Source organism: Ctenopharyngodon idella, chromosome 20 (assembly GCF_019924925.1).
Source record: "Ctenopharyngodon idella isolate HZGC_01 chromosome 20, HZGC01, whole genome shotgun sequence".
Lineage (NCBI taxonomy): Eukaryota > Metazoa > Chordata > Actinopteri > Cypriniformes > Xenocyprididae > Ctenopharyngodon > Ctenopharyngodon idella.
The window spans coordinates 27,356,979-27,381,988 of NC_067239.1; the positions used below are offsets into that span (position 1 = coordinate 27,356,979).

Below are 25,010 nucleotides of genomic sequence, written 5' to 3' on the forward strand. Positions count from 1 at the left end.
TCCATTATTATAGAATATATCATCGACTTGTTTCTTTCTTTCTTTTTTTTAACTACCGTTCAAAAGTTTGGGGTCAGTAAGATGTTTTTATTTTTAAAGAAATCAATTCTGTTATTCAGCAAGGATGCATTAATGATCAAAAGTGAAAAATCCAGAAAAAAAAGTTATACGTTTTTAGCATATATAATAACCAGAAAGAGGTTTACACCTTGTCTATGTAAAGTTGTATCCAAACTTTGTTGTCATGATGACACAACTACTGTAAAAAAGCCTGCAAACTAAAGTACCTTTTGCAAACTGTTCAAACAAGAATACCAGAAAGTACAGTTGCACGATTAATCATTAAAAGATGGCGATCTCGATTCAAACATCCACGCGATCTCTTTCCTAAATGGCAACGATTGGCCTGTGTCTGTTGAACCTTTAACAAAATCACACCGGAACATTCAAATCTGCGTTGGCGCTTCCGCTGACCCAGAGAGAGCCGTTATTATGTTTAGGTATGAAACAGCTTCACAAACAATCTTTTTAACATCACAGTATCGATATTTCTGTTACAAATATTCAAATTATCACAGAAATACTGTGTAAAAGTTTTTAGCTTGGATATAAACACTGATGTGATCTATGGAATCTACAGAAACGATCAAAATAGATCAAATCCTTCTGAAAGTAACTTGGCATTTCAAATCAATTGACCCTTCACCGGAAGTTTGATTGACAGGTGATCTAACCAATCATAACGCAGAATCCACCGACAAAGCAGTCAGGGGAGTACAGATTACTAAAGATTAACGTCGGTGGACTTGAACTTGAAAAATGGTGCGTACTGACGTCTTTCCGCATTTGAAACAACTTTCCTTCTGATGTTAATTCATGTTTATTTGATGGTATAAATTAACTAGTAGGAAGAGATGATCGGTTCACAAGCCGCTTGAACTGAGGCATTCTGTCGCGATACATTAAAGAGCCACAAAACGGTATTTGTTTAAATTTCTTTAAAAATTACAAAATTTGAGACTCTTTCATATCAAAAGTAACCTGCTCTGTGTTGTCTGTCGACTTGTTAGTGTCCTCTTTGCTCCGCAATGTATTTTTCACTATGTGAGAACATGATGTGTGGCGTGAGAGTGGCATGGCTTGTCGGACATAGCAACAGTAACTAAAAGGGGCGGGTCTTTACGAACGGTCAATTACATTGTTACGCCACTAGGTGCCAACAAGTGACTGAATGTATTTCATTGAATCATTCATTCAAGAGATTCGTTCAAAAACGCTGATTCATCCAGTAATGAAAGAAGTGAAGGATTTATGAGTGAGTCATTGAATCATTTATTCAAACCGATTTTTTTTTTTTAAATAGACTGCAGCAATTAATATTTTGTCAGAACCTCTAGTAAATTAGGGCTACATGTTATTTTGTTTAGTTGTCTCTTGTCTGTTCAGAGTCGTGGGAGAATCATGATCTCTATTTGAATCAAAAAAAATTGTGATTCTCAATTTATCCTGAATCGTGCAGCTCTACCAGAAAGGTTGGTGTAACTTTACATGAGTTGATCAAATATTTTTCCAGACTGTTGGCTTGAGTCGGCAGAACAACATTAACCATAACCTAAATGCAATTTATTGGTATTATTACTGTTATTCTTATTTATTTATTTTTTAAAATATCACTTATTTTATGCAACAAATGCTCTCGATTGAGCTTGACTTGTATTGAACCCATAATATTCCTTTTAATTAGTAATTAGATTTTTGTTTGTTTGTTTTCCGATCACCTATTCTCCCGAATTCCTCTTCCTCGAATCATCCTAGCGCCGTACAAGCAGTCAGTAGACCTCGTGATTCGCTGTGCGGTCCAAAATCAGTCCAAGTACTGTTGGTGTTGCCAGCCGTTTCATGTGTGTGTGATTTGCTTTGGGGTAGGCCCGGGCCTCAGCGGCCAGACGCCTGCTCATCCATTATCAGCTCAGGGAACGAGACACTGGCTTCTTGTCATTTGCAGTGGTGGGCTCGACACTGCACCTCTCCTCAGTCCTGTTTACACTTGGCAACGGGGAAAAGATCTGTTGGATGAGGCGCTTTTCTTGTGCTTGACTGTTTAAAATCCATCTGAATTTGTTAGCACAGTGACCTTTAGCAATCTTGGTGCGTACAGTCCTGTTAAAATTGAAAAAGTTTCTGGATTTGGCACCCTCAAGTGTTCATTTTAAATCGGTGCATGTAGTAGAGTCAAACTGTTGGGAAAGAAGTGTTAGATGTGTTAGTACACTAGTTTTAAAATACTTTTATATCAGTTTCAAGTTCAAGTTCATAAGTTCAGAATTTCTTCCCTCATAAAAATTGTATCCCTAAGGAAATAAGTTGTACCTTTGAAAAATGATGCGAAAAGATATTTTTTATTATAATTTAATTATAATTGTTTTATTATATTCTATAATTATTTAATTTTTAATATTAATAAATATATATGAATACTATTTTAAATATATATTGTATTATATTCATATTTTATTTATTTTATTCACCAAGTACAGTTTGAGGAAAAAATAATTACAAAGTCTTTGTTTAACTTCTCTCAAACTTACTTATATATTTATTTTTTATCTTTTTTTTTTTTTTTTTTTTTTTTTTGCAATTGTCTGTACATATTTATTTAACTTATTGAACATATCAGATGTGAAACTTTTAAACAGTCATGTGCAAAAAAAGCAGTTCAACCCTATTGCACAAAGATGCCCAGTGTATCTGACCTTGCATGTAACCTGCACAAAGCTCCTCTCCACTTAATGTCTTTGGGGCCTGTTGTGATCAGATTTGCATTTACGCTTACCGAGGAACTAACTTTGCATCAATCAGCCAATAAAAAGCACGGTATTCCTCCCTGCTCAGACTGACTGAAGCTTTTTTAAACCATGAATCAATCACTGCTGCTTTGCTTTATGCGTCTCTTACCAAATCAACATCATTCTTCCTGTCTGCAACACTGCTGAAGCCTCATGGACCCAAAACCAGTTCAATCAAACAGCCTCTAGTGATATGTTGCCACCACTGTAGTACACTGCAGATATTTCATACACACCCTTTAGTTTTTATCTTTACGTTTAGATTCAGTTCCAAAACCTAGTAAGCTGCCTGTTTAGACAAAAGACATTGCAGGTAAATGTTGTCTTCTAAACTTTGTCTTTCCAGAATGCATTGCAATGAGTTAAAGTTCATCTGAGATGATAAACGAGTTGAGAGAAATGTTAAATATTGTAGTAGTAATAATAATAGTAAACAGTAAGTAACTGTATGTATGTATAATAATAATAAATATGTATTTTAAATGTTAATTATAAATATTTCACTCATTACTGAAAAATAATGTATGGAAAATAACATGTAGATAATGATAATAATATGAATATATATGCATAAACATATGCATGTTATAATAATAATAATGTGCATGTGTAATGATGTATTTGATAAAGTCAGTATTTTATTAGTCTAAATTTATATTTTTGATTTTTTTCAGCAATTAAAGAAATATTGTAATATGTTTAAATAAATATTTATTTCATATTGTAATTATTAACATTTAAAATAAATGTTAATAATAATAGTATTCCTTTAAATATTATTTTATAATATTTCTTTAATTGCTGAAAAAAATCCTAAAAATATCATTTGGATAATAATTATTATTATTATTATTATATATAATAATACATTTAAATAAAATTAATTAAAATACAATCACTTTAAATGTATGTATTTAATTTAAAAAATGTTTTTTGAAAATATAATAACTTGAACACTTAACCAATATTTATGTGTAATATAAATTGTTTATTAGATTATTACATTGTTAAAATGCTTTCATTTTGAGTGCTGCCTATAAAGAGCGCCTCAAATCAGTCACTTTTGAGGTTCCGTCTCAAAAGAAGGCAGCTCACCAGGTTTTGGAACAGATTTAGTGTTGATGCAATATTGATTTTGCTTGGTTTCAGCTGTGTTGTAGTTCTCACTCTTATCTTCTGTTTGTCTGCTGTTTTGCTGTCCAGTTTGTCTTTATATGTATGCGTGTTTGCCATCATCATTTGCTTGGCTCCACCCACCCTCCCCTGCTTCCTCTCACATTGGGCCGCATGGAATCGTGGGATTCCACAGCCCCTCCCATCACCTTCTCTGAGAAGGTGCACCGAACTGCTGGAACAACCAAGTCTCTGAGCAAAAAGGATCACTAGCTGTGGACTTTCAGCCTTTAATGTTAATTTTCTGCTTTATTGTTATAGAAGTTCATTAACAAAATCAGAAAATTTAGTAAAAAGTTATTTTTTTGGCTTTCATGAGTTGTTCAGTCATGATGTCAGTTTGTAGGCTAGTTTCCCTGGGGATTTTAATGGGTTTTTACTTTTAGTAAGCATTTTTTGATTTGAGTAAAAAAGTGGTTTGGTCAACATTACTTTAAAAGTTTTTCACTACAATATTATTTCCACACAGCCGTACCTAAAGTAGACCCATACACTCAGGAAAAAAAGTGCAAAAATTGTACCTTTAGGGGTATAGCAGCTTGTCACTGGGGCAGTTATTTACTTATTTACCCTTAAAAGGTTCATATTAATGCCTTAAGTGTACATTTACTGCTGTATGGTATTAACACCTGTTATTAAAAATAAATATTTTTATTTATTATATATATATATATATATATATATATATATATATTAGGGCTGTCAATAGATTACATTTTTTAATCGCACACTTATCCTGAAATTAAGCATACACCATTTATCTTGTTCATTTTGCTATCATTGCCTATTTCCAACAAAGTAAACCATCAGAGTGAAGTGTGATTCTCACAAAACTGTTTTCAAGGTAAATTTAGGTGCCTTTCCAAAAAAGTACACTTTCAGACTCCAAAAGGACACCAAACGAATCCACATAATTCATACATTTATGTACACCAAAGCATAAAAACCCATAAAAAAAATCACAGCAAAAAACGTTTCAGAATTCACAGTGTATAGTATGTGCAACAGCAAAGAGCTTGTTTACATTTTAGACAAGTCAAGTTGTGATACTGAACAGGACCACATGGAGATGCCAAAAAACCTAAACCAACCGCCTTGATCTGCATATTTACTAAAGTACACAGCAACATACACAGGACAAATCCAAACATTATCCTGAATGTGTGTGAAAACAACGTGAATGTACTAAAATGTGTCTGTGCATAAAGACAATGTGCGATCAGTGCGTCGAGAGCGCACTCATACATGGTTTGTTTGCGCGTCAATATAACGGACTCACGTGTGCTTCTGTACGTCACCACAATCGTCTTTACTTTGATTGCAATCCTCATCTATCTCAACTTTACTAGCGAAACGCTTTATCCAGCCGAGAAATCATCTGGCCATACAGCAGTGGGAAGTTTTGATGTTCCGTTCAGACAGGAACAGGGCTCGCGCTCTTCACATACAATGACACAATATGACAGAGAGTTTGTGTTTTAAAGCAAAACAGACACTGGAATAAATAATTCTCTGTCCTCTCTGCCATCTCTGATGTAATCAGCATGGACATCTAAGATCATCTAACTGCGTGACGTAAAATTACCTTAATGACGCAATTTCACATGCTTCAGTAAAGTATTTGTGTTAAATTGTTAACGCATGCGATTAATTCAAAATCCTTAACGTGTTAACATTGACAGCCCTAAAAAAATATATATATATATAGCGATCTTTTTCATCATAAGGACTATAACTACTACAAAAAAATGAGTTTTCATGTTTGATGAGTTGTTTTAGTCCTTATGTCCCAACTTTGTTTCACACAATGGTTTCAAAATTCATTTTTGAGGTCTGACTCTGTAATTTATGTTATGCAACAAAACAAAGTCTCAAAGTAATGTGAACTACAGATCTTAACTTGCTCATAAATCAAAAACCTCCATTACAAACCCTTAAATGTTCTTCAAGGGAATCAGTGCTCATTGTCTTCCAGGTTTTATGAATACAAACTGAACAGCTCTGTGCAAACATACAAACAAAATACAGACATTTTTTATTGCATTCAAAACCACAAAATAAAACACATTTGGCCTCAGAAACAAAATCTTTCACCTCTAATTGGGCCTTTTCTTTTGTCTATATACTTGTTTTTGCTTTTCGAGACACTTGTTTTAGGCTAAACCACCAGCTGCCCTCTTTTGCTCTTGAAGTACTTGGTTGTCACCAGTGGAGACGGTTTTTTTTTTTTGGTTCACAAGTCAGTGTGTTTGTGTCTTTTTCCCTCCGGCCCAAACTCATTCCATTATCAGTCAATCAGTGAAACCGTCAACATGCATTTGGATTGCGGTGGTGCTCTTGCACCTCATTGCTTAGAAGCAAACTGGCGTTTCAATCTGGACCATCCCTTTGCCCTGACAGACACAAGGACACGTGAGCCTCAGACGACGCCTACGGTAGGTCAGCGGTGGGGGTCGCCATAAAGGCCAGTCGTGCGGAGCTGGGGAGCGTCTTGCTTACAGACGTTCCTCAACTCGAGACAAGTTTGGAAGCAGCTGGTGCTTGACCTCCACCTTTGACCTGTGATCCACAGACCTTGTGTCAGGTGTGCTTTGGAATGCTTTAACACTAACTAAACAAGCTTTCCTCTCGCTGTTCAGCTTCTGGTCTGTGGAGTCTTTTGAGAACAGAAGTTGCTGGGCCAATGTATGGTTGAACTGAACAGTCTTTGTATTAGACAGATTTAAGGGTCTATGATGGGGATGTAGGGTTTTAAAGTCGACAAAAAAATATGTATTGTACAGTATATGTATATATAAATTTTAATTGTATAAGTGCTGTCAAATCGATTAATCATGATTAATCGCATCTAACATAAGTTTGTAAATATATATATATATATATATATATAATATATATATATATATATATATATACATACATACATACATAATCTCTCACACACACACACACACACACACATATATATATATATATATATATATATATATATATATATATAATTTACAAACTGTATATAAATTTACAAACTTATGTTAGATGCGATTAATCACGATTAATCGATTCAAAAGCGCTTTATACATATATATTCATACACAGTTCACCACCATTATGAGCCCAGCAGCTTTTGCAATTATCTTGCTAATCGCTTTTGAAATTATATTCTTGATATTTCATGTGAATTTCACATTTTTTTACCATTTGACAAAATTGAAACAGGATTTAATTCGTACACTGGAAACACAACAGGACTAGGATCAGGAGAAGTTTACAAGGACCCGCGAGAGAAGTGGACGAAAGGGTGAGTAACACAATCATGCACTTGGAATGTTTCTTAAAACCCAGAACGTTTGTATGATGTATATAAACCAAAGATGTCATGCTTGGGTTGGACCATAAGCTGTGGTATTCCTGTAAGCCTCCACAAACATCATTAACCCTCGAACTCTGAGCTCACAGCATTAGGTGTGGTAGAACCACCACCCAAACACATAGAAGAACCCGTCTACTTAGGACATTTATCAATGCTTTAAATGGTGTTTTTGATTGCAAAACATGCCATTCCAAACCCATATAACTTAACCTTACTATTGAGGAACACAAAAGATGTATATGCAGTGCTTCCCACAGGTTTGAAATATACTTGTGGTGGTAGCCGGTTGGAAAATCCTCCTATTACCCACGGCACAAAAATGGTCCACTACATGTGACAAACAACAAATAATGTGTGATTTTTAACAACATTTTCATTGATTGAAATTAATTTTAACTACATAGTAAATTATGCAAAATTACAGCATTTAAATGGTAGAGTTCTCCTTGCTTTGTCATATAGTGTCTCTCTCAGTGAATGGGACACATATTTTACTGATGCTAGTAAAATGTATATATTGAATATCATGTGTCAAATAATGTTTTTAGTCTTTTCTTCCTGAGGGAGAGCATCCCAGGCAGAGACTACAATAGTTTACTATGAATTAAATGGAAATTAAATTAAATACAATTTATTGTATAACCAAATACAAAAAATAAAAAAAAAATGGCATTGCAGACAGTGTGGCAGGAGGACAAGCAAAGAAAGGAAACAGAGAGATAAGAGAAAGGGAAAGAAAGGAAGATGTCAGTACAGTACAATGTTAAGACCTATAGCTACAGGAAATGTTAAGTGTTTTTTTTTTTTTTTTTTTTTTTTTTTTTTTGTCAAAGATGTTCTAATCTTTAACAAAACGTTTGACAGATATTTGACAAGCATACACGCATACATTCACTCAAAAGACACCAATGCACAGAAACACATACCTATACAACATGATCAGTTCATTTTTAATGAAATATTTGTTCAACTTTCTATTGTTGTTGCTATGGCACACTAAAGACAATAGTGTCAATTTACTGTTAAAAATAAAATGATTTCAGCCTCTTTTTATATTGGCCCATTTTAACTGAACAGATGGCCCATTTTACCTGAATGTTGTGCCATGGCTCAAGAAGGGACCTGCTGATATTCTAACTCTCATAATATTAAAACATTACTTTTTCACATTTAAAAAATACATATATATTTAAGAGACCCATGCTAATTTATGAAAATATCATTAGATCTCATGCATAGCTTATTTGATGGTATTATAAATCATTTACCAAACGTGGCCCATTTTAGCTGACTTCACCCTAGCCTATAAGTGCTTCCCACACTTTACTTGGGTGGGCCGCCCAGGTATATTAACGGCCGCCCAAGTAAAGTGTGGGAAGCACTTATAGGCTATGTGTTATGAAGATGAAGATATATATATATATAGAATGGGGAACAAGGCTGTCAAGCTTCAAAAATGACACAAAACACCTTTAAAGTGCCATAGAAATAGTCATTTTGACTCATACACTGTATTTCAAGTCTTCTGAAGCTATACGATAACTTTGGGAGGAAAGTCAGAAATTTCATTAGAAATTTTTCATTTTGTCAAGTTGTTATTTGGTGTAAAACTTGACTTAGGTGTAGCTTTCAAATTCGCATTCATTACAAATCTGTGCCAAAATTTGTCATAAATTTTTACATCATAACATCAAACCTAGCATGGTACTATCTATGGAAGCTTGTTTGTGCCACGGAATAAAAAATAAAAAAGGTAACTGTGACACTTTCTCACAATTTTGCCTTTTTTCCTCTTGTAGTTTTCTCTTGTAATTGTGAGATGAAAAACTTGCAATTACCTTTTTTTTAATTAAAAAAAATTCTTACAATTTCTTTACAAAAAATTGACTTTCTCACAATTCTAAATTTATAACTCGCAATTCTTAGAAAAGTCAGAATTGTGATGTAAACTCGCAATTGTGAGGAAAAAAAAGAATTGAGATAAAAGAATTGAGATAAAAATTAACAATTACCTTTTTAAATTGCAAGTGTAGGCCTATATATTACAATTATAAGAAAAAAAGGTGAGAATTGTAATTGCGAGAAAAAAGAGAGAATTGTGAGTTTATATCTCACAATTCTGACTGTTTTTCCCAGAATTGTGACATAGAAATTCACAATTCCGAGTTATAAAGTCCAAATTACAAGCAGTTACAAGAAAAAAAATTACTTTTTTTTTATTCCATGGCAGAAACAAGCTTCCATACAATTTGATATGAAACATTTAAATCTAAAATTGGATGATATTTGCATTCTATGCTTTTGTGTTCCACGTGAGGGTGAGTACTAATAGCATCTTCATATTCCGGGTGTATTATTTCTTTAAGCCTGCTTTGCTTACATATGATTGTTTTTAATTGCAGCGGCCCTGATCAGGAGAACACAATAGGCGGAGCTCCAGAAAATCTGACATTTAAGGAGCGCCAGAGACTCTTCTCACAGGGAAAAGAAGTGTCGAATAAAGTGAAAGCGTCCCGGAAGCTCATGGAACTGGAGAACGAACTGAACATAAAGCAGTAGCGAAGAGGACTAATTGCCAATACGTAATCCATCCCTGGAAAAAAAAAATACACAAAACACATCCAGCTATGGCTTCCCTGTCATTTCCAAACATTCTTTTTGGGTTTTATTGAATAACTGGACAATTAAGTATCATTTAGCTGCAATAAGAGAAGATATTCCATAAATTCCCTTGAAAGATATATTATAATAAAGCACTGTAAATTGTTTTAATTATATTAATAAGAAAATTGAAATGACATGAAGGGGGTATATTTTTGTTTGTGAAATGTTATTGAAAAATGACGCATTTGCTCATTTTATTTTTTTTAATAGGCAGTAATGTGGGATATTTTATGGTGTTATTTTATTCTCTTTCTACATCTTTCCACTATTTCTTTTTTCTTTTGAAAGCAAGTGCCGATATAATAGACCAATGTTAACAGCTCTCAGTACAGAACAGGGTTCGTGTCGGTCCCGGTGTATTATTCAACAGCTCAACAGTAGCGTGTGAATGAAACTTATATAGGAGGCTCACGTTTATCTTGTCGCACTGTTTATTTTGATTTTTTTTTCCGGCTGGTTCTTCCACGTTCATGGATACACAGGCACTTTTCCGCCATGTCTCGTGTCTGCATTAAAATTATTTTGCTCAGAAACGAGCTTTCGTAACCTTGTTAGCAACATTTGTGAAATTGAGTTTTTCCTTTGAGAATGTAGTCGTTTTTTTTCTTGAATATTTTTACTACACCATCTGCAAGTCTGTCATTCCGTAAGAGCGCTGAGGTTTACCACTTTTATAAAATGTTTAGAATTTTCTAATTCCCAGATTTTCCTTTTTGTGTTTAAATGAAGCGGACGATGTGTAGTCCGCAGTTCTGACGTTGGCGAAGCAGGTTTGATGGTAGCATAATGTTAAAAAGAGATGATTTAAATAAACGAGATGCAGGAGCCTTTTGGTTAGCAGGTATTTATTTGAACCTTATTGATATAGTGACGGATTTGCTTGTATTTATAAGTCTGGATAATCTGCAGGTTAAATTTGATGGATGAGCGACAAACGTGAGAATTAAACGCATCTTTTGACACACTAGGCCACTCTCCGCTGTTTCATTGTGCATTCAACGGCTTCCCTCAGCTCAGTATTGCGGACGTTTATTTAAATCAAGGATCTGGTCGTGTCTCTTCAGTTTGAAGCACCCGAGTCTTTTCATTCATAGTCTAGACCTGTTGGCGCCTGTGTAAATAATTTTCCAGAGAACACAAACTTTGTAAATTCAAATGATGCATAAGGGTAATGTCAATATCCTTTCTTTTTTGCCACTTTGAGAAACATAAACTGACACATATACACACACAGTCGTGTTTTCATTTTAGGTTAAAGATGAATTCATTTTAATGGTTGTTACATAGGCTTTTGTAAATCATAAATAAATACGATTTTACAAAAAATCTGAAAATTGTCTGTATTTTATAAGAAGAATTTATCATTTATATTGCTTTACTCATTTTTAAAAATCAGAAAAATTGTCTATATTATCTAATCATATTTATACAGCTTTACTCATTTTTTTTTAAGAAAAAATATAATGCTTACACTATTTATTTTTACGTTTTTATATAATTTCAACAAATTTTACAAAGGTTTTTTTTTTCAATATTTGAAATATATTTTTAAATATTTCACAAAAAGTTGAATTGTTTAGTTTCTGCTTGTTTTACAAAAGCAGACAAATTATTTGTATGTTGTAAAAACTGTTTAAAAAATAAATATGCTGACAATATTTGGGGGTTTAATTATAAATTGTTATATTTAATATAATTTCATCCTTTTATTTGTATTTTTTTCATTGTAATATCAGGACAGTTATACCCATTTTTCTACTTGGCCCTTCAAACATCACTATAAATTTTAATTTAGAAAAGGTGAAATCAAGCTGTTGTGAATGAGCTTTACTTTTAATGCATTTTTTTTTTTCCAATACATCAATAGATCTGAATACAAACATAAGCATAATTGACCCATTTAACACACTGCATTCAAGATTAACTGGACTGTTCAATAGAAATAACATGATGTATAACATGTAACATGATGTAGCTGTAATTGTGGCATCCTAGTTTGGGTTGTGTATTACTACCAGAGTTGTAAAGCAGTAAGAGCACAGCTGAACAGGTTCATGTTTTGTGTATTAACCAACACACCCAAATCATTGGTTATTTGAAGTAGTTTAGGTTACACAAAGCAGTTGTTCTTTATTGTCTTAGTTTTCTAAGGGTGTACAACACATGCTGTCTCTTCATAACACTGCAGTCTTACATTACTGTGTGAGTGTGAGAGAGAGAGAGAGACTAACACCAGGATCAGCTGAAGAACATTGATCACACACACCTGTCAATGTACAGATCAAATGTATGTAGGTGTGGATTTAAGAACCCTTTTGAATGTACTTATGAAACTCTATCACTGCTATCTCCTGGTCTTTTGTCTCAATGGACCCTTTTCGAAGTCGACGGATTTCTTTGATGGCTTCCAGACCAGAAATGTTCCTTGTTTTCACCAGGTAGCTGGCTAGCATGGTCCCTGTCCTGCCATGACCATGCATACAGTGAACCGCAACGGCCTGAGGATCAGAAAGGGCCAAAATCAGGTTTCATCTGGCTGACAACAGTTTATGAAAACATTTGACATTTTGCTGGCCCTTATAACAATATTTTAACATAGGACATTAAAACACTATATAAAGCTTAACAGATAAGTAGTTCTTATCACAATATAAATGTGTTTTTATAACATGTAGGCTACTTAAGCATTATAATTATATAAAATTGATTTTGACAGTGTTAGTTGCCCATATTTTTTACATTTATGTTTTTATTGCGGAAAAACAAAACAATTGGGCATAAATTAATTGAGATAATATAACGATCTCTTTTTCATAAAGGTAAGTACAAACTAAATTTTTCGTATTAAAAGGAACTTTAAAGAATTTTAAAATTGAAAAAGAATTTTAATTTAAATTTACATTTGGTTTGTATATACATGTCAATTCAATTTCAAATTTGCAAGCGGTGTCACGTGTCACCCGTTTCTTTTCTCAGCGCTTGGTTCATCGACCAACTATTCATTCATGATTATTGAACAAGGATTTTGTTTAAAAACGTTATAGAAATTGCTGGAGCGTAATCCAATTTGTATGTAAAATACGTTTTTTTTTTAAAATAAATAGATTTGAACGATTATACTTTTTGGTGTAGTAATTTAAAAAAAATAAATAAATAAAATAACGTGTTTGTGCCGCCAAGCGCCCGCTTGCGGAAGAAACCTTTCGTCTCAGGAAATGGACAAGTACAAAAACACATTACATAGATAGATAATGGCTGAAAATGAAGCTGTAGACTTTTAATTCGATCACCTATTCTGTAAAACACTATAAAAGTGTTCCATCCTCACCTCCCCTTTAGCATTGGCGTCCTGCACGATGCTCAGGAATCGCAGTATTTGAGTCAGACTCGGTGGCGTGAAGTCCACAATGCTGATGTGATGCAGGATGAGCTCTGGACAGGTATCATACTTCGGTGGTTTTGATTCTAACAAGCACACCAGGTGTTTGATGCCATTCTTCACCAGGAACTTATAATGCTGAGTTTCTGAAGGACAGGCCAGTCCGGCGAGTTTGTGAGGTTCGACCCACGAGAAGTTCGGTGGAGCGACGAGAGCGCACGACATGTTTAGATGAAGTGCTGCTGCTGCTGCTGCTGTAATGCCCTTTGATTCTTCACATCAGCTTTATAAAGCCACTAACCTGGAGAATGAATCGGGCTGCAAGGGCGTGTCCTGTGTGACTGTCAAACCAACATTGCATAACAGGATACTACTACTTGATTTATGTAAGTACACTAACAAAGATTAACATGGGATACGGAGGCCGGGGCTAGTTGTCACACTTTTTGCTCTAGCGAATATTTCTCGGCTACAAAAAGCAATTGTACATTATATTGATAGTGAACAACATTTAAATAAAAATCCTTTATTTTTAAAATATAATTTTAGCATTTTAACTAATTATATTTTTTGTTCATTAAAATATCAGAACAGTTATACCCAGTTTTCTACTTTGCCCCACAAAAATCACAATGAATTTCAAATAAAAAATTGAAAACAAGGTAAAACCAAGGTTGTTTTTAAGCATGTTTGAATTAATCAATACAAAACACAAAATAATTAAACAAGTAATCAAACAGCAAAATATCAAACTTTTTTAAAAATGACAACTTTTATGAAAAAATATTCTCAATGTATGTCAACATGAATGCATGTTATTTATTTATTTATTGAATGTATATCAGTGTAGTTTTATTGTGTTAGCTTGTTTATTTAACATGCGCTGAAAAGGATATATTAGAAAAATTCATATTGAATATAGAATTTTTTATTACCCTTTAAGATTTTATTAATTATTCTGATTTAGGTCTGAAAAACACACTTTTGACATTCCCTGATATAAAACGTAAATTTTGTAGGATTTTCTTCTGGTTGTTATTGAGGGTGGAGCTGCCTGGAGCTCCTGATCTAGATTGATTGACTTTTAATCACAGACAATGAAAGATCAACAGGTTGCATCAGGTTTAGTATTTTGCATGAACGTTTCATAAAGACGCCCACTGCACTGCCAAACAGAGCAGCAGCGATATCAAAGCAAGACTTTTGATGGCACAACCGCTCATGCAGGGTGCAGGTGGGATGACTTTGAGATCAGGAATCGTCCCTGTGTTGCGTGATATGTTTGTCTGGAAATACACATTCACAACACTTTTAGGCAACTTAGAAGAATGAGAGCTTGATGCATGTTGTGGAGGTGTGGACACTTACAAATGAATCAGCAATTATTACAAGCTGATCGATTCTCTTCAGTGTTTGTTGGTATTGATTGATAGACGTGTCATTCCAAGTCATGTTGTACATCATGTTCCTCCAAGCACTGCAATTATCAAATAAATGGTCATTATTAGGGCTAAATGCATTCATGAATCACATTCGGGTGACACTAGTGTTTATAAGTGAATTACTTTAGACTTGGTGCTCCCATCTCAGATCTTAAAGTAGTTACATTAGGGAAGCTCATACAGCCGCTCAGATTCATAGCTGGATAGTAGAAGAGGAAGGCCAAACACATCTCTTCTGAAGTTGAGAGCCCCCCCTGTGGGCAGACAAAAAAATGGCATTTTACTGTAAAGAAGAAGATTAAATGTGAAGCTACATAAAGAAAAGTTGCATATTTGTACCAACCCATGTGAGTGTGGTGCGGTTTTCAGTATTATAAGTGCACTCCACCAGCAATTTGTCACCCTGAAAGAGAAAAAGGTTGTTTTATTTTACTTAATTATACTCAACTAACATAAGTGTATGGCAATGTGCATCGCATATATTTGATACAGGATTGAAATTCCCGTAAAGTAAGCCAAATGTTAAGTTGTTCAACGATTCAAATCATTTCACACTCACCAATTTCACTGTCTTTGTTTGGCCCAAGTTTGTCACATCCTGGTATTCAAAATCATAGTTTTCATCCACAGCTAAGAGATCGATCTGTTTTCCTCCTCTGAAATAGACAACATACTTAACATGTTTTGTTTTTTTCCTTTAGACATTTTGAGCAGTGAAAGACCACAGAGGGCTTTGAATGCGATAAGAAGTATCTTGCATTGAATATGAAAGCGTGCGGGTAACCAGTGTACACTACTGGTCAAAAGTTTGGAATCGGTAAGATTTTTTTATGTTTTTAAAAGAAGTTTCATCTGCTCACCAAGGCTGCATTTATTTAATTAAAAATACAGTAAAAACAGTAATATTGTGAAATATTATTACAATTTAAAATAACTGTTTTCTGTTTGAATATATTTTATAAAGTAATTTATTCCTGTGATCAAAGCTGAATCTTCAGCATCATTACTCCCGTCTTCAGTGTCACATGATCCTTCAGAAATCATTCTAATATGCTGATCTGCTGCTCAAGAAACATTTATTGTGTACAATTGTACAAAATATGTGTGTACAATATATTTTTTTCAGGATTATTTGATGAATGGAAAGTTCAAAATAACAGCATTTATTTGAAATATAATCTTTTGTAACATTATAAATGTCTTTACTGTCACTTTTGATCGATTTAATGCATCCTTGCTGAATAAAAGTATTAATTTCTTTAATTTCTTTTCAAAAAAATAAAAATTCTTACTGACCCCAAAACTTTTTAACAGTAGTGTATAATGTTACAAAAGCTTTGTATTTCAGATAAATGCTGTTCTTTTGAACTTTCTATTCATCAAGGAATCCTGAAAAAAAAAAAAGTACACAACTGTTTTCAACATTGATAATAGTCGTAATTTTATGCGCAGCTTGTATTTTATGCGCAGCTTGTCAGAGCTGTACAGCTCTGTGATCAGTAGTAAATGCTTCTCCATCTGAAAGCCAGAGGGCGCTCTCATGCAGAAAATCTAAATATGCCCTGCCGCAGAAGAAGATAACACACGTCATATCACTGTAGCTGAATAAACAGAAGATTGAAACGCTTTGATTGATTAAACATGACTAATAAACACACGACTGCCTTATTCTGTGTAAGAAGCCACATCATCTCACAGAAGGATGCTTAGCTGTCGTTATGAAGTGAGTTTGGAGTAAAAACATGTTATTAAATGTTGTCTTTTGTTGGACAAGATGTTAATAAATGCTTCTCATGTCTGGAAAGATGTTTGATGTTGCTTTTTCAAATGTACATTATAAGCGACTCAAACTCGCAGTGCTTTCAGATAGATTAGCATTTGGAGCCATACTTCATTTATAAGCTGCGCATAAAAAAAAATAATCGCACCAAGAATCGTGTTTAAGCGATAATTGCGTTTAATGTTATTTTCCATATTGTGCGATAAATCGTGCAGCCCTAGATGTTTTTAAAAGTGGTGAAAGGTCAAACACAGACTCCAGCGATATTAACATTGTCATCACAGAAACGGGATGTAATCTGAGGAGAACCAACAAGAGGTAGATCTGTTTTATCAGAGAAAATTACTGATCATCTATGTATTTATGTCATCAATACAAGCTGATATGGATTTGGTGGGGTAAGGAGCAGTGCGTTGAGAACAGATGTAAAGTTGGGTGTCATTTGCGTAGCAATGGACGTTAGAGCCATGTTACCAAACGGAAGCATGTATATGATGAAAAGTAAAGGCCCAAGAACAGAGCCCTGGGGAACACCATGTGAGACAGGGGCAGTAGTGGACTTAGCCTGGCGGATAGAGATGTAATGCCGATGGTCAGACAGGTAGGAATCACTTTCTCAAGCAGCTTCGAAAGAAACAGAAGATTTGAGATTGGTCTATAATTGGCCATGTCATGTTCAAGATGACAGGGAGACCCGTTTGATTTCTTTATTAACTCAGAGATATAAGCAGGGGTTGGAGGGTCAGAGTCAGTAAAAGTACCAGGTGTGAGAGTAAAGGAGAGGTCATAGACGGGAGAGGTCATTTTAGGTTGAGAGGACGCATTACTAATAAGGGTAGAGTTAGTAACTAGAGGTTGCAGTATTTAAAGCAGAATTGTATAAATTAATATGGTCCTTGTAAGCAGTAAGGTGCACAGTCAAACTGGTTTTCCTGTAAACGTGTTCAAGACGATGACCAGCAGTTTTCAGGTCGCGAAGTGCAGGAGTAAACCAGGGAGACATGTGTATAAGGTAGAAATCTACTTTTAAGGGGGTGTGAATATCAAGGGCAGTAGAAACAGAGGTATTATATTTGACAAGGATAATATCAAGGGAGCTAGTGTTCAGTAATTTCAGAGAGGTGTGTTTGTACAGATTCAGAAAAGAGTAATGGATAAATAGAATTGAGGTTACGGTATAATATGGTGGATTTCAGCCTAAGGCGGGGAAGAGGCATTTCACAGTTTAGTTTGATGAAAAGGCGATCAGACAGTCCAATCTGAGAACCAAGCACGGAAACATTACGTAGACCAGCAGTGTGAACCAAGTCTAGTGTGTGACCTTTTGAGTGGGTAGTAAAATCGACGTGCTATACAAGATTAAAATATTCAAACACTGACATGAGTTCACGGGATTCTGTACAATCACTATCAACATGTGTTGAAATCACCAAGTAAGGGGACATGGCACAGATGAGAATTAATAGTTCATGCAGTTCACTGAAAAATTATACATTGATTTGGGCGGACGATACAAGAGAACCACAAGCATCGCAGATGTACCAGAAATTTTTAGAACTAAATATTCAAATGTTAAAGTCACATAAAAGTCAATAGTCTTGACTGGGATGCTGCTGCGGTAGAGAGCAGCCAGGCCAACACCCCTAGATGTCAAATGAGGTTTGGCTAGGTAACTGTATCCAGAGGGATTGAGGAGATTTAGGTGGAGATAATTATTAAGAGTCCATGTTTCAGTGAGTAGTATGAAGTCAAGGTTTTTCTCAGTTGGTAACACGCAGAGCATAGTAGCCTTATCCGTGAGAGACCGACAATTAAACAGAGCAATTACAGGATGTAATGTACAGTCATTGCATATAGTTAGGTTAGTCAGAGACGGATCACAGGATACAATAATTAATGAGGTAAGATTTCTTCCACGGTGAATAGACGTAGCATATAATAGTGGATATCCGAGTGAATAGACCAGATAGATGGAATAGCTGAAGGCAGTGTTGTAGTCAAGACCACCTAAACCGAGACCAAGTCGAGACCAAGACCATTGTGTGTCAAGACCAAGACCAGACTAGCACTCTCCAAATTCACCTGAAAGATCCACATTTACTGTTAATGTCTCCTCCTCTATTTCTCTTATTCTCCCTGTACGCAGTACTAGGGGGGTTTAACTCGGAGCTCAAGCCGACAGCAAGCGGACAGCAAGCCAAGTTTGTTTTACCATTAACCATTCAGACTGAATAGGCAGGCAAACTTGTTAAGACACTATATAGAGCTTTTACCAATCAATTGAAATCAGAAGTTGCATCTGAATTGGTACAATTACAAATGCATAAATAATGTTGAGATTAATGTTTTAAAAGTAAAATTTTGTTTATTGAACATTTGTAAAAAATCAGTATCGTGTTTGCAATTGTGCTAATATTTGTAAAAACAGCCCTCTTTCTTGTGATATTGCTTAATTATATCATATGTTATAATATAAATATCAAGATCTTATACAAGTACTTTTTTGCAATCATATCTTGAATTTTGTGGGCATTTGTATTAATTTTGGTGACATTTTTGACACAATCCCTTGGTGATTTCTGACCCGGCACAACAGTAACAAAATTAATGAAATTAGAAATAAGTTATTGATTGCATTTGAAGCAGGAAGTTTTACATCCAATCAAATTAATGATGTTAACAAAGAAATCAGACAATGCAACGGCAATTTAGCGATATCCCCGCAGTTGTGGTCTTGACCAGTCTTGAAATAAATTCACAAGTCCTTTTAGTGTGAGACCAAGACAAGACCGAGACCTTCAAAAAATGGTCTTAACGACTCTCGTGAACACGCATATGGCCATTGCCGGAAAACAGTGATTATAGTTTATAAAGTTTTAAATATGGATATTTTTCTTACAAAAACCCATCGCTTTGCTTCAGAAGGCATTTATTAACCCCCTGGGGTCGTATGGATTACTTTTATGATGGATCGATGCACTTTTTGGAGCTTCAAAAACTATTCAATGCCATTACAAAGCTGGGAAGAGCCATGATATTATTTAATATAACTCCGATTGTGTTCGGCTGAAAGAAGAAAGTCATATAGGATGGATTGAGAGTGAGTAAATTATGGGATAATTTTCATTTTTGGGTGACTATTCCTCTAATGTGTTTTTTTGTTATTTGAAAAATAAGAAAACTCTGGCAGACTGTTCCAATTTATTTTTGTCAGGCCAAACAAACCTTTTACTTTTCTATCTTTAAAGTTTTATAACTTTATAAAAGCAAATAAAAGTTATTATTATTATATGGAACAAAGCAGCATGAATATTCTGCTTAACATCTCCTGTCTTCCACAGAAGAAAGAAAAGCACACAGGTTTGGAATGACATGAGTGCGAGTAAATGATTATTCATTTTGATTTTCAGTCAGTCATTTATCAAAAAACGTTTACCTGAAGTGTCCGACTCGCACCTTCCGTCCAGCCAAGTGTGTGTGCATCATCACAGAGAACACCTGAAGATCATGTGGCGTCTCAGAACCTGTAGAGCACAGAGCACAACAGATCATCCAGTCATCTGCTGAGTCTGCCTTTGATTGTGAGAATGTGAGAAGCTAATACATGTATACCTTTGGAATATTAGCAGTGTCACACAGGCCGTATGTGAGGAAGGATTTGGCGTTGGGTGGGATGGCGTACCCAGGGGCCACTACAAGCCCTGTTCCCTAAAACAGCTGCATCATGCTGACGGAGTTCAGATGTGTAGTAGAATCGCAGACCTGAGTTATCAACTCGACCTGTGTAGAGAGGAAAGTATTGTTTATTCATGTCAAAAGACTTTAAATATTCATCAAAGTGTGATATTTTACATTGTAAACCTCTACTGACTGACCTGCACTTTTATTTGGGTTGTTGTAATGCACTTCAAGCCTGTAGAAAAAATCACCAACATTTCCTCCAATTGGAAGTCCTGCCATCTCAGGGAGTTCAAAAGTCTGAAAGAAAGGGATATGAAACCAAAATATTTTTGATCGCTCATAGGACCCACAAATGTTCCATATTAGTCATTTAAAAATGAGAAAATACAACCAACAGAGACAGATACTGACCCCTCCGCCAACTCCCCATACTGCAATGGTCTCCATACACACATCGCTCCTCAACTTTGTGTAACATTCTGCTTCAGACGGCTCCATCACACTCGGCGGGCAGCGGTACAGCAGCAGATGATGCACAAGGTCGAAGTTTGTGATAAACGGCTCAATCTGGAGATAATGAAAGTAAGTCAGACTCAGAGGTGAAGAGTGTCGACAGATGGCTGGATAGATCGTGTGTGAAATTCATAGACTCACGCGATAAATGTGCTGTTTGCGATCAAAAGTCGGGGCTTTCATGACCTTGCAGTGATAGTAGGTTTGGTTGGTTGGTACAGTGAACTGAAATGATCGTAAACGTCATTAACATGTAAAGTGAAAGTTCCCACAATAGGCATTTTAAATCAAAGAGCATCATGGGGGAATTCACTAAGAATGAACCACTGATAGTCGTATTGACTTGTTTGTGCTTTCTATATTGTTTTAGCACCCAGTTCAATAAAGATATTATGCAAATCAGGTAACTGCATACTCGCACGTCCAAAAACGTGAGTAAGATGGAAGTTTTTCCTGTAGCTCAAACATCAGAGCAGGTGCTAGCAATGACAAAGGTCATGGGTTCAATTCCAAGGGAATGCATGAACTGATAAAATGTACCTTAAATGCGATACAAGTCACTTAATGCGAATGCCAATTGCATAAATGTGTATATATATATATAGCCCTATATTGTTCTTAAAATCACTGTAGTCTGTTTCTAAACCAGTGGTTCCCAAACCTGTCCTGGAGGACCCCCAGCCCTGCACATTTTCTCAATAACCAAAACACTTGTTCTAAACAGGCAGGATGTGAAACTGACTAAAATAAATAAAATGTAAAAAATCTCTTACATTGACCATAGTCACGTCGAAATACTTGCTGTTTGGAGGGTTGACACGAGGCATGTACTTCAACAGGTTCACCTCCTTCGTTCCCCTTCGGTTATTGTGGTACATGATGTCGTCACTCTGTCCGTACGCATAGATCAGCTTCATGGGAAGATTCTGATCATACAATAAAACAAAACAGACATCTGATCCACAGATACCAGCTGGAAAATCTGAACTGAAAAATGAGACACTCTTTAGCTAGTAGTTTCAGGGTTTCTGAGTTCAGTTTGACAGTACATCACATAAGCAGCTTTAGATTAAGAACAACTGAGAGTCCCTAAACAAACAGAATCGGTACAAATGTCCTTGTTCCAGTGTGGATTTCCAGTATGGGAGTGAAAGGTACCTGAAAGAGGATACCTACGGCACTTTTAAGGTCTTACATTGTGGGTTTTATCAATGCCATAGTTCCTCCTTTTACATTGTTTTCTGGATAATGAGTACTACATAATAAAAGGGGAGAGTGAAACTGACGGTGTTATGAGTACTTTTCTTTGTAGGTGCATCACAGTTCGTAGACTGCACACATGCCTTGGGTGTAATTTATCAGAAAAAGGAATAACAAATTCAATAAGTAGGTGTTCTGTTTATCATTAGACCAGTTCCAGGAACAAACAGTACATTTTTCCTACCTGCTCATTGTACTGTAGGTGTCAGGTAGAACGTGTTCTTGCATCATTTGTTGCTTGGATATTTGTTCAACTACCGAAACCTTAACTATTTTAATCTCTAAAAAAGGTTGATACTATTATTAAAGTTTCTAATCCTAACTACTCCCCAATTCTAAGATATTTAAATGTCTTTGAAAGAAGTCTCTTCTGCTCACCAAGGCTGCATTTGCTTGATCAAAAATGCAATAGAAACATATAGTAATTTTGTGAAATATTATTATAATGTAAAATAACTGTTTTCTTTTTTTATATATTATAAAATGTAATTTAGTCCTGTGATTCAAAGCTGGATTTTCATTATTCCAGTCTTCAGTGTCACATTCAGTGTCACATGATCCTTCAGAAATCATTCTAATATGCTGATTTGCTGCTCAAGAAACATTTATTATTACTGCTGAAAACAGTTGTGCTGCTTAATATTTTAGTGGAAACTTTGATACATTTTCTTTGATAAATAGAAAGTCCAAGCATTTATTTGAAGTAGAAATATTTTGTAACGTTATAAATGTCTTTAAAGTCACTTTTGATCAATTTAATGCGTCCTTGCTGAATAAAAGTATTAATGTCTTTCAAAACATGGTAGTGTGGGAATGTTCCAGGACTCACAGTGATGGGTAAATCATTTCCATCACAAGACTCAATGGATCTCTGAAACTTCATGATTGTTTTCCCGTCAGACTCGTTTAGAGACAGGAGTTTGTAGTTCTGTTGCTGGTCAACCGTTGGCATTGAATTCCCCCCAGCATGACGGTCCTGAACAACATGAAAAATCATTTTTACTCATAACAACATCTGTTTGTGTGATATTTGCTTTGTAATTTGTTTACATATAACCAACTAACTGGAAATATCCAGTTAAATGGCCAAAACACTGACACTTATAAGTTTATATAAAATTATACATTTTAAAAAATATATATGTAACAGTTTTCACTCAGAAATTTCTAGTAATTTTCACAATTAATTACAAAGAAACAGCAAGTAACACGTTGGATTAAACATAAAATTTTGAAGTAGAAAGACTGAAATTACATTTTATTGTAAAAGGTACTGCAATAATTCTTGTTTTATTTACGAATTCAAAAAATTTATATTTTTAAATAATTCCTTAAAAAAAAGCTTCTCAGACATTGTCAAATGTATTAATGATCTCACAAGAATTTATTAGCTAAATATGAAATACAAATCAGAATAAAGAATATAAAATTAGTTGTAACTCCACAGCTGACTCATTGACAGTCTCAGTCTTTGATAATGTAAAAGACTAAGAAACGCAAATATAAGAATTTAACTAAATATGAAATAAATATATGAATCAGAATCAAGAATATAAAGTATCCACTGTGAGTTTGACATCAGTGTCAGTCTTTGACTTTACCGTGAAGTAACTGCCTTTCGGTCCAACTCCTCCAATGACAATATCGGCTCCAGTCATTCCTCCTTTGGGGCTGAAGCCAAAACCGACCCAGCCGCTGGTGTTGACAGTGAGCTCGAACAAGATGGTGCCCTGGATCTCATCAAAGCCCCACTTCAGCCGCACATTGTGCTCGGGGTCCAGGTGTTCAGAGAAAGGCAGAAGAGGGTCTTCCTGAGCACAGGACCACTGGGCTGAAAGCAAGAGCAGGACAAGAGATAATATGCCCATGTTACCTTTTCAGTGTACATGAAACTGCTCTGTAGTGCACTGTAACGGCCCTTTTTGTAAGCGGTCTGTAACCCCCCCCCCCCACACACACACACCTCCACCTCCACCTCCACCTGAGTCACAGTTCCCCTCCTCTCACTCTGGTGAATCAGGTTCCACATTCCACATTCTACTCTATTATTGTAAAACACTGAACATGATTATTATTAGAAAGGAATGAGATTAACACAACAAAAAAGGTGCATGACTGTCAAAAAAGGAATTAAGAGGGTAAGTAACAGTAAGGCACTGCTAATCAAATGCCTTTGATTAACTGATCATCAGCAAGTGTGACCAACCGTATAAAAGCAGAAGTTTTGGCATTTTGCTGGTCTAGAGCATTCAGATGTGTGTTAACACAATGTCAAGGAGGAAAGACATCAGCAATAATCTTAGAGAAGAGACCGAGCTGTTTGTCTGTTTTTGTCTTATTAAAATGTGTTTTTACATCTTACACACTTCAGCTGGACTTCAACTGTACAATTCATTTTATGATTGCCGCTGGTGCGCAGAGGTGGTGTGCCCCACTGTGCCGCTTGTTTGGTGTTTCATCTGGCCTACCTGGCAATGTTTGTGGTGTGGATACTGCGGACGGAATGTCTGCATCCCTGAGGGAGTATGTTGTGGCGTGGTGGACGTCGTATGTCGAGTTTTCCCGCTTGCTGTTTGGGGTGTGCTCTGCGCTCGATTGGGCTCTGTGGTGGACGTCAATTTATCATTGAGTGTTCCCGTTTGCTGCTTGAGGTCCTGGAGTTTGCACTTGTTTGGACTCTGTGGTGTTCGAACTTTGAGGCGTAGTTTGACGCGATTTGCTTGGTGTGCCGCTCCACGAAGGACTACCTTGGTTGCTGCATATTTTTTCTACTGTTCCTGTTGCACAGACTTTTAGTCAGATAATTTTATCTGTCTCACTCCGGACTATGCATTTGATTCCAATACCATGATTGTCTGTGACGTTTTATATGTATACTGTATTGTATACTGTGTTTTTC

General features: G+C 35.4%; 3 protein-coding genes across 26 annotated transcripts in view; 1 reads left to right on the top strand and 2 right to left on the bottom strand.

Annotated features, from left to right (window-relative positions):
- Window positions 1–10,675, top strand: part of afdna (afadin, adherens junction formation factor a) — a 122,950-nt gene extending 112,275 nt beyond the window's left edge. For all 24 annotated transcript variants that reach the window (XM_051875172.1, XM_051875182.1, XM_051875157.1 and 21 more), the window contains 2 exons: window positions 7,239–7,320; window positions 9,795–10,675. In XM_051875172.1, coding sequence (XP_051731132.1) covers window positions 7,239–7,274 — 36 coding nt within the window. In that variant the 3' untranslated portion in view covers window positions 7,275–7,320; window positions 9,795–10,675. The remainder of the gene's footprint in view (window positions 1–7,238; window positions 7,321–9,794) is intronic.
- A 1,193-nt stretch (window positions 10,676–11,868) lies between these two features.
- dusp23a (dual specificity phosphatase 23a) lies at window positions 11,869–13,796 on the bottom strand. Its single transcript, XM_051875187.1, has 2 exons — window positions 13,385–13,796; window positions 11,869–12,554 (listed from the first exon to the last, which is right to left on the bottom strand). The coding sequence occupies exons 1-2, from the start codon at window positions 13,658–13,660 to the stop codon at window positions 12,360–12,362; spliced, it is 471 nt and encodes a 156-aa protein (XP_051731147.1). The 5' UTR covers window positions 13,661–13,796; the 3' UTR covers window positions 11,869–12,359.
- A 6,384-nt stretch (window positions 13,797–20,180) lies between these two features.
- Window positions 20,181–24,019, bottom strand: LOC127502315 (DBH-like monooxygenase protein 2 homolog). The gene is made up of 7 exons (XM_051875186.1): window positions 23,713–24,019; window positions 22,941–23,087; window positions 21,625–21,777; window positions 20,993–21,076; window positions 20,750–20,905; window positions 20,533–20,635; window positions 20,181–20,437 (listed from the first exon to the last, which is right to left on the bottom strand). The coding sequence occupies exons 1-7, from the start codon at window positions 23,977–23,979 to the stop codon at window positions 20,289–20,291; spliced, it is 1,059 nt and encodes a 352-aa protein (XP_051731146.1). The 5' UTR covers window positions 23,980–24,019; the 3' UTR covers window positions 20,181–20,288.
- Window positions 24,020–25,010: the final 991 nt, after the last annotated feature.